This window comes from Salvelinus alpinus, chromosome 17 (genome assembly GCF_045679555.1).
Source record: "Salvelinus alpinus chromosome 17, SLU_Salpinus.1, whole genome shotgun sequence".
Taxonomy (NCBI): Eukaryota; Metazoa; Chordata; class Actinopteri; order Salmoniformes; family Salmonidae; genus Salvelinus; species Salvelinus alpinus.
The window spans coordinates 47,366,507-47,381,641 of NC_092102.1; the positions used below are offsets into that span (position 1 = coordinate 47,366,507).

Here is a 15,135-nt window from a genome sequence, read left to right on the forward strand (position 1 = left end):
GTCTCTGGAGTGGAGAAGCACTCTTTCATAAAGCAGCAAAACTCCTCCCACGTCCATACAATGATATTCGTCTGTAGTTTTCTATTGAAATTGACACAACTCCTTTGACCCTGATTAAGACATTGTATTGTGCTAATCATGACAAATATGTATCAACAGTTTCAACTACTCGTGGCACCACTTCCTCTTCTTGCTCTTTGAGCCAGAGAGCATATCGGTGGTTTCCAGTCACTACCCTAAACACGTTCACTAATATGCAACAACACCTTTCTCTACTCATACTATACACTCTTAGAAAGAAAGGTTATATCTAGAACCTAAAATGGTTCTTTAGCTGTCACTATAGGAGAACCCTTTGAAGAACCCTTTTTGGATCCAGGTAGAACACTTTTGGTTCCAATTAGAACCCTTTTGAGTTCCATGTAGAACCCTTTACACAGAGAGTTCTACAAGTAACCCAAAAGAGTTCTATCTGCGACCACAAAGGGTTCTACTTGGAACCAAAAATGGTTCTCCTATGTGGCGAGTCGGATAACCGTTTTGGAATCCATTTTTCTAAGACTGTAGTTTTGTTCATCAAAACATCCTATTAGTGTATTATTATTATACCTTTACTTCAACAAGGAACACAGACTGAGACCAAGGTCTCTTTTACAGCTGGGCCCTGCGTATACATGTTTACACATACAGTTTAGGTACAATTATTAAAAAACTAAACAAGACAAACAAAACAATCACAGATATTACAAAAAAATACATCAACAGATTACATTTACACGCAGGCTATTCCCCTAACAGCACAAGAACTTGCATTACATGAAACAGTTACAAGCAATACAAAAAAAACAATTCTCCAATAAATATTTAAAATGGGCAATGGGGACAAGAGTCTCAAGTTTAAGTTTAGTCTACAAGCTATTCCATAGGCAAGGTGCGTCCATGTGGTGGAAAATGTCTTATACTGAAGACATAGCAGTGAATTGTACCAGTGGCATTTCTTTCAACCTGATTAACACATTTTATTGTACTAATCATGACAACTGTGTGTGGTGGAAATTAAACACCAGGGTCACCTGAAGTCCGTATTAAATGAAACATGATTTATTATCAGTTAACTGGAGGTAGGTAGGGGTAAAGTGATTATTCATAGATAACAGCGAGTACCAACAGTGTATGTGAAGAGTGTGAAGGAATGTATGTATGTGTGTGTGCGTGCGTGCGTGCGTGCGTGCGTGCGTGCGTGTGTGTGTGTGTGTGTGAGTACAGTCGTGCGTGTGATTGTGTGTTTAGAGTTCACTGAGTGTACATCTAGCCTGTACTAGAGAGTCAGTGTAAAAAATAAGAATAAATACAAATAAAGTAAGGTTGTCAGTGCAAATATTCCTTCTAGCCATTGTATAAACGGTTCAGCAGTCTTATGGCTTGGGGTTAAAAGCTGTTAAGGAGCCTTTTAGTCCCAGACTTCACGCTTCGGTACAGCGTTCCATGTGGAAGCAGAGAGAACAGTCTATGTTTTGGGTGGCTGGCGTCTTTGACAATTTTTGGGGCCTTCCTTTGACACAGCCTAGTATATAGGTCCTGGATGGCAGGAATCTCGGCCTCAGAGATGTACTGGGCCATACGCACTAGCCTCTGTAGCTTCCTTGCAGCCGGATGCCGAGCAGTTGCCAAACCAAGTGGTGATGCAACCAGTTTGAAATTGTTGCCCCATGTAGATTGAAGTATAAACAGATATTTCCATGTAGGCCTGAAATTGCCAGTATATAAGTAGTCAGTCCTGAGAACTTTGAGAACGCGGAGAACGTTGACAACACTTAGAACATTGACAAGACTGACAACAGTTTGAACACTGAGAGCTCTCAAAACTCTGAGAACTGTAAGAACACTGATAACTCTGAGAACACTGAGAACACTGTGAACTCTGTGAACACTGATAACTCTGAGAGCACTGAGAACACTGTGAACACTGAGAACTCTGAGAGCACTGAGAACACTGAGAACACTGAGAACACTGAGAACACTGAGAACTCTGAGAGCACTGAGAACACTGAACACTGAGAACACTGAGCACTGAGAACTCTGAGAACACTGATAACTCTGAGAACACTGAGAACTCTGAGAACTGAGAACTCTGAGAGCACTGAGAACACTGTGAACACTGAGAACACTGAGAACACTGAGAACACTGAGAACACTGTGAACACTGAGAACACTGAGAACACTGAGAACACTGAGAACTCTGAGAGCACTGAGAACACTGAGAACACTGAGAACACTGTGAACACTGAGAACACTGAGAACACTGAACACTGAGAACACTGAGCACTGAGAACTCTGAGAACACTGATAAGTCTGAGAACACTGAGAACTCTGAGAACTGAGAACTCTGAGAGCACTGAGAACACTGTGAACACTGAGAACACTGAACACTGAGAACTCTGAGAACACTGAGAACACTGAGAACACTGAGAACACTGAACACTGAGAACTCTGAGAACTCTGAGAACACTGAACACTGAGAACGCTGAGAACTCTGAGAACACTGTGAACTCTGAGAACACTGAGAACACTGTGAGTGAGAAAAAACCATGAGAGACTGAAACAATATCCCAATATGACTCCTAGACCAATTCTTGGTGTGCTGTGTCCTTCGTGTCTGAGTCCTAACAACAACAACACACCGATAGATGACATTCTCCGTGAGGCACCTGATAGTCTTAGCAGTGTTGTACATACACTATATACAGGGAATTCATAAAGTATTCAGACCCCTTCACTTTTAACCACATTTTGTTACGTTAAAGCCTTATTTTAAAATGGATTAAATTGTTTTTCCCCCCTCATCAATCTACACACAACACCATAATGACGAAGTAAAAACAGGTTTTTAGAAATGTAACCCTAACCCGAATGTATTAAAAATGTAAAAATGAAACATCACATTTACAGACCCTTTACTCAGTACTTTGTTGAAGCACCTTTGGAAGCGATTACAGCCTCGAGTCTTCTTGAGTATGATGCCAAAAACCTGGCACACCTGTATTTGGGGAGTAGTGAATTTCAAGCACAGATTCAACCATAATGACCAGGGAGGTATTCTAATGCCTCTCAAAGAAGGACCCTGATTGGTAGATGTGTAAACAATAAAAAAATAAAGCAGGCGCTGAATATCCCTTTGAGCATGGTGAAGTTATTAATTAGGCTTTGGATGGTGTATCAATACACACAGTCACTACAAAGATACAGGTGTCCTTCCTAACTCAGATTCCGGAGAGCAAGGAAACTGCTCAGGGATTTCACCATGAGGCTAATGGTGACTTTATAACAGTTACAGAGTTTAATGGTTGTGATATGAGAAAACTGAGGATGGATCAACAACATTGTAGTTACTAAAACAAAACCAAAATAAATGACAGAGTGAAAAGAAGGAAGCCTGTACAGAATACTAATATTCCAAAACATACATCATGTTTGCAACAAGTCACTAAAGTGATACTGCAAAAAATGTGGCAAAGAAATTAACGTTTTGTCCTGAATACAAAGTGTTATGTTTGGGTCAAATCCAACACAACACATCACTGATATCCCTCTTCCTATTTTCAATCATAGTGGTGGTTGCATCATGTTATGTGTATACTTCGGCAAGGACTAGGGAGTTTTTTAGGATAGAAAATAAACGGAATACAGCTATAAGCACAGGCAAAATCCTAGAGGAAAACCTGGTTCATTTTAATAAATCAAAATGAACACAGAACAAAAATAACAAAACACGAACAAACAACCGAAACAGTCCCGTATGGTGCAAACACTGAAACAGGAAACAACCACCCACAAAACACAATAGAAAACAGGCTTCCTAAATATGGCTCCCAATCAGAGACAACGACTGACACCTGCCTCTGACTGAGAACCATACTAGGCCAAACACATAGAAATATAACAACAGAACAAAACATAGAAAAACAACATAGAATGTCCACCCCAACTCACACCCTGACCAACTAAAATAAAGACATAAAAAAGGAACTAAGGTCAGAACGTGACACCCGCATACTACCCACCACTGCGACCTGTATGCTCTCGTTGGCTGGCCCTCGCTTCATATTCGTCGCCAAACCCACTGGCTCCAGGTCATCTATAAGTCTTTGCTAGGTAAAGCCCCGCCTTATCTCAGCTCACTGGTCACCATAGCAGCACCCACCCGTAGCACGCGCTTCAGCAGGTAAATTTCACTGGTCACCCCCAAAGAGAATTCCTCCTTTGGCTGTCTTCCCTCAATGGCAACAGCGGGTTGCCATTGATAGTTAGCCCCAAGTCGAATAGTTGTGGAGAGGGTTGGAAGAATGCAGTGGTGCCTTCCATCCGGTATCCGGGCGCCAGGTTCAGTCTTACAGAAACCTCTGTGGTTCTTGCCTAGAATCACCATTCTCGGTCTCCAACAATTATACGCCTAGTCATGATGACTTATCCTTCTCCTCTTTGTCAAATTTCTTCTGATGCAGTACAGCTCTTATCAGAGCTTCTATATCGTTTCGGTTAGCGTTTAGATCATTGTTGAACACTTTGTTGCCCTTGTTACGCTTGTTACCCTTGTGTCCTGACCCTTTGTGAGGGTTAGGCGCAGGGGCATATCGGCTAGGTTGATCTCTACGGGACCTGTTAGGTTGGGGACGTTCATCATAGCTATTGTTACTGTGGTGGTTATCGGTGTGGTGGTTACTTGGTAGCCACCCCCTTTGTGAGTCATCTTTTACCGCACCTGTCCCTGATGCCACACCTTCTAATTGGAGTGATGGTTCACGCCTAAGCTCGAAAGTCGAGGTGTCCGGGCTCTTAGCACGGCTTGCTTTTGATGCTTCAAAAGCGGTGCTTGCAAGCTCTCGGAGCTTCGAGGTCGGCAAACCAACTTGGGCAGTAGGGCCCAAGTAGTTGATGAGGTTGGGAGACATGTTTGACAGAAACAGTTGTTTGAATGGTAATAGGTCTTTAACCCTCAATTTGGCCAATTGAGTTTGGGAAGGATACTGTGAATTACTTAGGGAAACAGGTGCGACGAGGTCAAGTGCGCCCTTGTAACTTGCAAAGTGGAAGCAATTGTTGCTTTTCCTGCTCCCACAACTCGCCACCAGTTGTGCAGATTCCTGGGGATGGTAGGGTACTATAGTACGTTCTGTAATAATTTTTCAACTGTAGGAGCTCCCCTTACATCTCTGCTCAGTCCCAAAGTACCATTTAAGTGGTCCCAGGAATGTAACTATGCTTTTGAGTCCGCCAAAGCACTACTTTATAGTGCCCCAGTGCTTGCCGCCCCCAGCTTTGACAACCCTTTTAAGTTGGAGGTAGACGCTAGTGTAGTGGGGGTGGGTGCGGTTCTCTTGCAGGAAGATGAAGAGGGAGTGGATCGGCCCGTCAGTTTCTTCTCCCGTAAGTTCAACTCGTGTCAGTCAAGGTACTCCACCATTGAACAAGAGATGCTGGCTTTATTGCTAGGTATATGTGGGCTAGGTATATGTGGGCTCCAGTGCCTTGCCTGTACTGGTCTTCACGGACCATAATCCTTTGGTGTTTTTGAAGCAAATGTACAATCAGAACCGCCAACTTATGCGGTGGGCTCTGATTGTACAAGGATACAATGTACAGATTCAATATGTGAAGGGTTTGGCGAATGTGGTTGCCGACGCTCTATCACGGGTTTAGTAACTGGGGATGCGTTTTGGTTTTTGTTGTTGCAAACTGGGAGTTTGCAGGTTTTGGGGTGGGCGTGTTACGTTCCCCAGTCTCTGTGTTGTGGGTTTGTGTATATGTATATTTCAGGAAATGGCTTCCTGGATTCCCCCAAGCAGCTGATTGGTCGGCCCCGGTGCAGATTGGAGCTCTGATCCCGCCCTCTCGTTAGGGGATACAGCTGTCGGCAATTACAAACTCCTTCTGCAGCTTTATTAGCTAGTGTTTCTTTGTTAGGAAGAGAGAGCGTCTTGGTATGTCCTGTGTTTCGTTGTTGGCCTGTATATTGTAAAGTATTTTGTAGCTGGTCCTGCAGATGTATGTCAAAAGGACTGTTTTTGATCATTGAAATTGTTCACTTTACGTTAGTAATTATTCTGTTTTTGCTGCCAGGGGGAGGGGGAAGGCACCTTGGGAGTGCTTTGGCAAGAGAACTGCGGGCATACATATACCCGTAGTATGTACTATGTCTATGCACACTAGGTAAGACCTAGGCGGACCATCCCCTGTATTTTGGTTAGTGCGCCAGTTGGTACTAGGTAGGTAAGGTAGGAGAGGGGGCTTTAACTTTTACTTTCTTTGCTTTGGTTCTGTCCAGACCCTTTTCCCCAAACCTGCCCGAACCTGCAATCCCATACCTTTTTCACTCCACGGGGAGTTGCGTGTAGCAACGTGTTGCGTTTCCCCCCCTCCAAGAGGTGTGCGTAACAAATGCACTGATTGACACATCTAGCATTGGGTACTGAAATGTCAGGTTCCAAATAACTGAACTGAAGGGAAAGGTGAACTGAGACAGCAAGTTCTTCATGCCAGCCATTTTGCTCTGTTAAAGCTGCAGCAGGCCAGTCTGGAGAAAGCAGACTTTGCTAGCAATAGTGCAAAAAGTTAGCTGGAAAGTTGTTGATTTTTCAACGTAGGTGACTGGTGCCGTCTCTGCAAAAAACTGTCTTTGATCAGTTACTTTACCAACTTTAATATCCATAATGTAAAGTGAATGCATTAACAGGCATGTTATCAACAAACGGATGCTTATCTGGCTCCAACTTCTGCTCCTCTGTGTGCAGCGATAAACCCTGCAGCAGCTGAACAGGAGGGGAGGGACTCAATTCTCACACTCTTGTTTGCTTTCTGTGCCTTCTGCCTGCAGACATAAATGTTAATACATCCCAAATAATGAAATTGATATAGTTCATCACGGTAGTCATAGAAGCTGGATCTTCTCTCAGAACATTTTAAATACTGATAGCTTACAGTGTGTAATGACAATTTCACCAAATTGTTAAGTCTTACCTAATGCATCTTTAACATGGAAGCTTACTTAAATTAGAGAATCCATATCCATCTTTGAAACTAAGGCCTGCATAAGTGTTTTCACATGGTGGATGTTGGCCTGCCCTGCTGATCCTGTGTAATGTGTTCAGGTCAGTGACTAAACACAGGTTTCTCTAGCTAGCCCTGCTGATCCTGTGTAATGTGTGTTCAGGTCAGTGACTAAACACAGGTTTCTCTAGCTATTCATATTTCTTGTTGCATGTTCATGTTGTATTTGTACTATATTATCACAGTGAGTAATTTGACTCCGATATGCAGATGTGGTATGACAGTATGATGTTTAGTTGTTCCTATATAGTAGACTGTTGAGTCTAGTGCTATATACTAAGCTTTCCTTTTCATCTTGATTTGACTAACACAATTAGTATTTCATACTGAAATTACAGATTCTAAATGTTTAAACTGCAGGTAAAGGTGAACTGCACTGCAGCGCTAACATGTCTAGTGTCTAAAGCGTTTATGGGCGTCTGTCTACACTTTCTACCATGCAATCTGGAGAAGAGCAGGCGCAACCTTGTGATCATAGATATTCATATTTAGGGTCTTAAAGGACATGGTTCAAGAATAGGGCAATACAAATCATGACTACACTACCAATGATGCAGCTGTTGCATTGCTTGCACACTACAGAGTAGCATCACATGCCGGTAAAAGAAAATACTTTACCTTTCTGAAACCATTTAAAATCGAGGTAAAGTTTGTTTTAGGTGTTACTTGACTAAATCTGATGGTTAGTTTTAATTGGACAGATACTTTAAAAGGTTGACAGACCCTGTTCTATATTAGACACTGTCATAATATATTAATACATACCTGTGAATACTGTAGCCTGTGTTAATGAATATTGTAATATATTAATACAATTCAATCTTTATTCTTTCAGATATTTCAAAGCGGTAACTTTGTTTGGAAAGGTGAGTTCCAGCACCATAACCAACTCACATTCTGAAGTGGAATCTGTAACATTCATACTCATCATTATAGGGCAGGTTATTATATTCTGATGAGCATCTATTACATTCATACTCATCATTATAGGGCAGGTTATCATATTCTGATGAGCATCTATTACATTCATACTCATCATTATAGGGCAGGTTATCATATTCTGATGAGCATCTATTACATTCATACTCATCATTATAGGGCAGGTTATTATATTCTAATGTAGCATCTGTAACATTTGTACTCATCATTATTCATGATTCTTCGTAATTATAGCAAGATCTGAATTAATTTTAGAAGTGCATAGAGATGTGCTCACTTACACAACAATATGTTTCATTACATATAAGTCACCATGTTGATCAGGAAGAAACAGCAGGAGGTAGAGTGGGGAGGTGCTGGGAGTAGGAGAGGGACTCCATGGTGTTGATCAGGAAGAAACAGCAGGAGGTAGAGTGGGGAGGTGCTGGGAGTAGGAGAGGGACTCCATGGTGTTGATCAGGAAGATACAGCAGGAGGTAGAGTGGGGAGGTGCTGGGAGTAGGAGAGGGACTCCATGGTGTTGATCAGGAAGAAACAGCAGGAGGTAGAGTGGGGAGGTGCTGGGAGTAGGAGAGGGACTCCATGGTGTTGATCAGGAGGAAACAGCAGGAGGTAGAGTGGGGAGGTGCTGAGAGTAGGAGAGGGACTCCATGGTGTTGATCAGGAAGAAGCAGCAGGAGGTAGAGTGGGGAGGTGCTGGGAGTAGGAGAGGGACTCCATGGTGTTGATCAGGAAGAAACAGCAGGAGGTAGAGTGGGGAGGTGCTGGGAGTAGGAGAGGGACTCCATGGTGTTGATCAGGAAGAAGCAGCAGGAGGTAGAGTGGGGAGGTGCTGGGAGTAGGAGAGGGACTCCATGGTGTTGATCAGGAAGAAACAGCAGGAGGTAGAGTGGGGAGGTGCTGGGAGTAGGAGAGGGACTCCATGGTGTTGATCAGGAAGAAACAGCAGGAGGTAGAGTGGGGAGGTGCTGAGAGTAGGAGAGGGACTCCATGGTGTTGATCAGGAAGAAACAGCAGGTGGTAGAGTGGGGAGGTGCAGGGAGTAGGAGAGGGACTCCATGGTGTTGATCAGGAAGAAACAGCAGGAGGTAGAGTGGGGAGGTGCTGGGAGTAGGAGAGGGACTCTGTGGCTTTGAATGTCTGAATCAGAGCTCCTTTGAGTTGGAGGCTTCATAAATTGATCTGTACAAATTTGTATTTCAGGTTACGTGACGTGCACACACATGGCAACCACACTGCAGTTGATCGGTGGTGGAAGAGGCAGTTCATTTGAATTCCACTGCATGAACAACGGTGCCACCCTCAAGAAGATTGGAGTGGCGGTGGAAGGCTCGCAGGTGAAAGCTGTGCGGGTGGAGCTGACCGACGGGCGCGTTGCGACATTTGGAAATGCGAACACTTTCAATGAGTTTGAGTTGTACCTCGGCAAGCGCATCTTAAAACTGTCTTTGTGGGGTAACGGCGCCGGCACACGTCTGGGTGCCATCAAGTTAACGACGAGAAAGAACCAGCAGTTAAAAAAAAAAAATACCAGCTGGCCACTGAAGACTGAGTACACCATAGATGTGGGGTCCGGAATCTGCCTGGGGCTGCAGGGCAGGTCTGGCTCGGACATCGACTACATGGGCTTCCTCCTCATCAAAACCATCAAGTCGTCCGTAATGACTGACATGGAGTATCCCACCCTGTCCCTCTTCAAACCCCAGGTGTGTGTAGACAGCTCAGGAAAACTCTACCGATGATCTAACATTAAGGGGCTGTCCACTTTAAAACATATAATCCAATATGGGGGTCGACATTCATCAGGCATCTCATTTCTAGGACAGTCATGCCTTATGTTTAATTGGCCTTGGTCAGTAAAATAGCCCCAACACCTTTTTTTAAAATGTTTTTTTACCTTTACTCATACGCATCAGTCCACGATAGCAAGCACACACACCTGTTATTATTGTTGGCTTTCTAAAAATCTATATCCATTATTAAATTGTCTTTGTCTTGTTTGAACAACTTGTTTCTTTTTGTTGATTTTAGGTGACCCCAGAAAATGTGAAATCCGTGTCTCACCAGAACGACACCTCCTTGGTTCTAGAAAAGTCCATTACATACAGCAAGACCCTGACCAAGACTTCCTCCTGGTCCGTCAGCAACAAAATGGAGTCCACCTTGAATGTGTCGGTCAAAGCGGGGATCCCAGATCTGGTCGAGGTGTCATCAGGGTTCAGCTTGACCGTGGGAGTGGAGCAATTCACCAGCCTGCAGAAGACAGAGACCATAACAGAATCGGGTACCATCACCGTGAAGATCCCGCCAGGGAAGACCATGGATGTTGAGATCACATTTACATTTACATTTAAGTCATTTAGCAGACGCTCTTATCCAGAGCGACTTACAAATTGGTGCATTCACCTTATGATATCCAGTGGAACAACCACTTTACAATAGTGCATCTAACTCTTTTAAGGGGGGGGGGGGGGGTTAGAAGGATTACTTTATCCTATCCTAGGTATTCCTTAAAGAGGTGGGGTTTCAGGTGTCTCCGGAAGGTGGTGATTGACTCCGCTGACCTGGCGTCGTGAGGGAGTTTGTTCCACCATTGGGGTGCCAGAGCAGCGAACAGTTTTGACTGGGCTGAGCGGGAACTGTACTTCCTCAGAGGTAGGGAGGCGAGCAGGCCAGAGGTGGATGAACGCAGTGCCCTTGTTTGGGTGTAGGGCCTGATCAGAGCCTGAAGGTACGGAGGTGCCGTTCCCCTCACAGCTCCGTAGGCAAGCACCATGGTCTTGTAGCGGATGCGAGCTTCAACTGGAAGCCAGTGGAGAGAGCGGAGGAGCGGGGTGACGTGAGAGAACTTGGGAAGGTTGAACACCAGACGGGCTGCGGCGTTCTGGATGAGTTGTAGGGGTTTAATGGCACAGGCAGGGAGCCCAGCCAACAGCGAGTTGCAGTAATCCAGACGGGAGATGACAAGTGCCTGGATTAGGACCTGCGCCGCTTCCTGTGTGAGGCAGGGTCGTACTCTGCGAATGTTGTAGAGCATGAACCTACAGGAACGGGTCACCGCCTTGATGTTAGTTGAGAACGACAGGGTGTTGTCCAGGATCACGCCAAGGTTCTTAGCACTCTGGGAGGAGGACACAATGGAGTTGTCAACCGTGATGGCGAGATCATGGAACGGGCAGTCCTTCCCCGGGAGGAAGAGCAGCTCCGTCTTGCCGAGGTTCAGCTTGAGGTGGTGATCCGTCATCCACACTGATATGTCTGCCAGACATGCAGAGATGCGATTCGCCACCTGGTTATCAGAAGGGGGAAAGGAGAAGATTAATTGTGTGTCGTCTGCATAGCAATGATAGGAGAGACCATGTGAGGATATGACAGAGCCAAGTGACTTGGTGTATAGCGAGAATAGGAGAGGGCCTAGAACAGAGCCCTGGGGGACACCAGTGGTGAGAGCACGTGGTGCGGAGACAAATTCTCGCCACGCCACCTGGTAGGAGCGACCTGTCAGGCAGGACGCAATCCAAGCGTGGGCCGCGCCGGAGATGCCCAACTCGGAGAGGATGGAGAGGAGGATCTGATGGTTCACAGTATCAAAGGCAGCCGATAGGTCTAGAAGGATGAGAGCAGAGGAGAGAGAGTTAGCTTTAGCAGTGCGGAGCGCCTCCGTGACACAGAGAAGAGCAGTCTCAGTTGAATGACTAGTCTTGAAACCTGACTGATTTGGATCAAGAAGGTCATTCTGAGAGAGATAGCAGGAGAGCTGGCCAAGGACGGCACGTTCAAGAGTTTTGGAGAGAAAAGAATGAAGGGATACTGGTCTGTAGTTGTTGACATCGGAGGGATCGAGTGTAGGTTTTTTCAGACGGGGTGCAACTCTCGCTCTCTTGAAGACGGAAGGGACGTAGCCAGCGGTCAAGGATGAGTTGATGAGCGAGATGAGGTAAGGGAGAAGGTCTCCGGAAATGGTCTGGAGAAGAGAGGAGGGGATAGGGTCAAGCGGGCAGGTTGTTGGGCGGCCGGCCGTCACAAGACGCGAGATTTCATCTGGAGAGAGAGGGGAGAAAGAGGTCAAAGCACAGGGTAGGGCAGTGTGAGCAGAACCAGCGGTGTCGTTTGACTTAGCAAACGAGGATCGGATGTCGTCGACCTTCTTTTCAAAATGGTTGACGAAGTCATCCGCAGAGAGGGAGGAGGGGGGGGGGGAGGGGGAGGAGGATTCAGGAGGGAGGAGAAGGTGGCAAAGAGCTTCCTAGGGTTAGAGGCAGATGCTTGAAATTTAGAGTGGTAGAAAGGGGCTTTAGCAGCAGAGACAGAAGAGGAGAATGTAGAGAGGAGGGAGTGAAAGGATGCCAGGTCCGCAGGGAGGCGAGTTTTCCTCCATTTCCGCTCGGCTGCCCGGAGCCCTGTTCTGTGAGCTCGCAATGAGTCGTCGAGCCACGGAGCAGGAGGGGAGGACCGAGCCGGCCTGGAGGATAGGGGACATAGAGAGTCAAAGGATGCAGAAAGGGAGGAGAGGAGGGTTGAGGAGGCAGAATCAGGAGATAGGTTGGAGAAGGTTTGAGCAGAGGGAATAGATGATAGGATGGAAGAGGAGAGAGTAGCGGGGGAGAGAGAGCGAAGGTTGGGACGGCGCGATACCATCCGAGTAGGGGCAGTGTGGGAAGTGTTGGATGAGAGCGAGAGGGAAAAGGATACAAGGTAGTGGTCGGAGACTTGGAGGGGAGTTGCAATGAGATTAGTGGAAGAACAGCATCTAGTAAAGATGAGGTCAAGCGTATTGCCTGCCTTGTGAGTAGGGGGGGAAGGTGAGAGGGTGAGGTCAAAAGAGGAGAGGAGTGGAAAGAAGGAGGCAGAGAGGAATGAGTCAAAGGTAGACGTGGGGAGGTTAAAGTCACCCAGAACTGTGAGAGGTGAGCCATCCTCAGGAAAGGAACTTATCAAGGCGTCAAGCTCATTGATGAACTCTCCAAGGGAACCTGGAGGGCGATAAATGATAAGGATGTTAAGCTTGAAAGGGCTGGTAACTGTGACAGCATGGAATTCAAAGGAGGCGATAGACAGATGGGTCAGGGGAGAAAGAGAGAATGTCCACTTGGGAGAGATGAGGATCCCAGTGCCACCACCCCGCTGACCAGAAGCTCTCGGGGTGTGCGAGAACACGTGGGCAGACGAGGAGAGAGCAGTAGGAGTGGCAGTGTTATCTGTGGTAATCCATGTTTCCGTCAGTGCCAAGAAGTCGAGGGACTGGAGGGAAGCATAGGCTGAGATGAACTCTGCCTTGTTGGCCGCAGATCGGCAGTTCCAGAGGCCGCCGGAGACCTGGAACTCCACGTGGGTCGTGCGCGCTGGGACCACCAGGTTAGAGTGGCAGCGGGAAAGCAATGGGGAAAGCAAATATCGACCTCGACTACAGGGCCACAGTGAAAGTCACCTGCATGAGCCAGCTGGTCTTCCCATCCAACGGCATCTACACTGGTGTGACTTACACTTCAGTGAGGATGTCCACAAAGGAGACATGAGACAAGTGTATGACATCATGAATAGTATGCACAGTGATAGAATGTGACACCATGACTAATTCTTTGTGTGCCTTTTCTGTTATTATGATCATCTTTGAGTGATTCTAATTGGACCCAGTTCTTTGTCTCAGAGGGTATAACAATAGGTGGGTCTTTCCTACAATCCAGTGCCTTTTGTGTCCATTGACATGTTAATAACACATTTTGTGTTTAATTATTGAACAACATTATGGTTTGTCCCCCATTTACCATAAACACAATGTCATGTAACGATAACTTAATTTCATAACGAATTTGTCTTGTGTGTTTGCCATATCTCCAGTTAAGTTTCAACTTCCATTGGATATACTATTCATAAAATTCACAAATATTGTAATTATCATTACATTTGTCATGCCCTGACCTTAGAGCCATTTTATTTCTCTATTTGGTTAGGTCAGGGTGTGATGTGGGGTGGGCATTCTCTGTTCTATTTTCTATGTTTTTGTATTTCTTTGTTTTGGCCGGGTATGGTTCTCAATCAGGGACAGCTGTCTATCATTGTCTCTGATTGGGAACCATACTTTGGCAGCCTTTTTTCCCACCTGTCTTGGTGGGTAGTTAACTTTGTTTGTGGCACTAAAGCCCTGTAAGCTTCACGGTTGTTTGTTTTGTTGGCGTCATTCCAAAATAAAAAGGAATATTTACGCTCACCACGCTGTACCTTGGTCTGCTTCTGACGACGCCCTTGACAACGTTGAGTTCTCTTTCTAACTAATTGTTTATCCTGATTAACACATGCAGTCACTCAAACAGCGCACATTCCCGCTAAACACACATCGCATCTGTTGACAGACTCGTATTATGATTGCTAAATACTGCAAAATTTAAACACTTGCCCATAATCCCCCTAACCCAAAAGACGTGTAAATATTGGACTATACATTGTGTAGAATACAAGCAGCATCTCAGCTGCAACTAACAGCATTTTTGTTGTAATTCTAGTCACTATGGGGCAGCAGGTAGCCTAGTGGTTAGAGCATTGGGCCATTAACCGAAAGGTTGCTAGAATCCCTGAGATGACAAGGTATACATCTGTTCTGCCCCTGAACAAGGCAGTTAACCCACTGTTCCTAGGCTGTCATTGTCAATAACAATTCGTTCTTAACTGATTTGCCTAGGTAAATAAAGGTCAAATTTTAAAAAACGATTTGGAACTATCCAAATAAAGTGAAACAAGTTGAGCTTAGTTGGCGTCTATAGACTATCAACTGATGAGCATGTTCAGTGCATTTACTAACTCTAGTAATGTCGGGTTCACCTAGGGGTCATAAAAAGGGTTGTACCCAAATGTTTGGTGTATTAGAAAAAATGTATTATGCTTATGTTTTATTAATAGAAGGGGAGGGGTTAAAATACCCCTCCCTCCTTACATTTATTGGGTTTTAGACTACTGATTAACAATAGATATATTCATTGTAGAAGTTTAGTATTGTTCTACATTTGTATTTTAGTTCTCTCTCTCTCTCTGCTTCATTATAAAGAGGCCCTTAGACAGAACTCTGCAGGCGAGTGAAGGAGATAAGACTAGGTAAAC

General features: G+C 45.2%; 4 protein-coding genes across 4 annotated transcripts in view; 3 read left to right on the forward strand and 1 right to left on the reverse strand.

Annotated features, from left to right (window-relative positions):
- LOC139543070 (aerolysin-like protein) overlaps positions 1–15,135 on the reverse strand; it is a 103,780-nt gene that overhangs the window by 37,222 nt on the left and 51,423 nt on the right. The gene's annotated exons all lie outside the window — the stretch shown is intronic.
- LOC139543075 (aerolysin-like protein) overlaps positions 7,074–15,135 on the forward strand; it is a 126,176-nt gene continuing 118,114 nt past the window's right edge. The window contains exon 1 of the mRNA XM_071349218.1: positions 7,074–7,145. The gene's annotated coding sequence lies outside the window, so the exon portion shown is untranslated. The remainder of the gene's footprint in view (positions 7,146–15,135) is intronic.
- Positions 7,939–15,135, forward strand: part of LOC139543072 (aerolysin-like protein) — a 37,862-nt gene continuing 30,665 nt past the window's right edge. The window contains exon 1 of the mRNA XM_071349210.1: positions 7,939–7,955. The gene's annotated coding sequence lies outside the window, so the exon portion shown is untranslated. The remainder of the gene's footprint in view (positions 7,956–15,135) is intronic.
- On the forward strand, positions 9,266–14,251 carry LOC139543076 (aerolysin-like protein). The gene is made up of 3 exons (XM_071349219.1): positions 9,266–9,749; positions 10,075–10,397; positions 13,412–14,251. Exons 1-3 carry the CDS (start codon positions 9,267–9,269, stop codon positions 13,557–13,559), a joined length of 954 nt encoding a protein of 317 aa, XP_071205320.1. The 5' UTR covers position 9,266; the 3' UTR covers positions 13,560–14,251.

Coding starts and splice junctions, on each gene's coding strand:
- LOC139543076 (XM_071349219.1), top strand. CDS start 9,267: ATGGCAACCACACTGCAGTTGATCGGTGGTGGAAGAGGCAGTTCATTT. Junction 9,750..10,074: donor TGTCCCTCTTCAAACCCCAG/GTGTGTGTAGAC, acceptor TGTTGATTTTAG/GTGACCCCAGAAAATGTGAA. Junction 10,398..13,411: donor ACATTTACATTTACATTTAA/GTCATTTAGCAG, acceptor TTAGAGTGGCAG/CGGGAAAGCAATGGGGAAAG.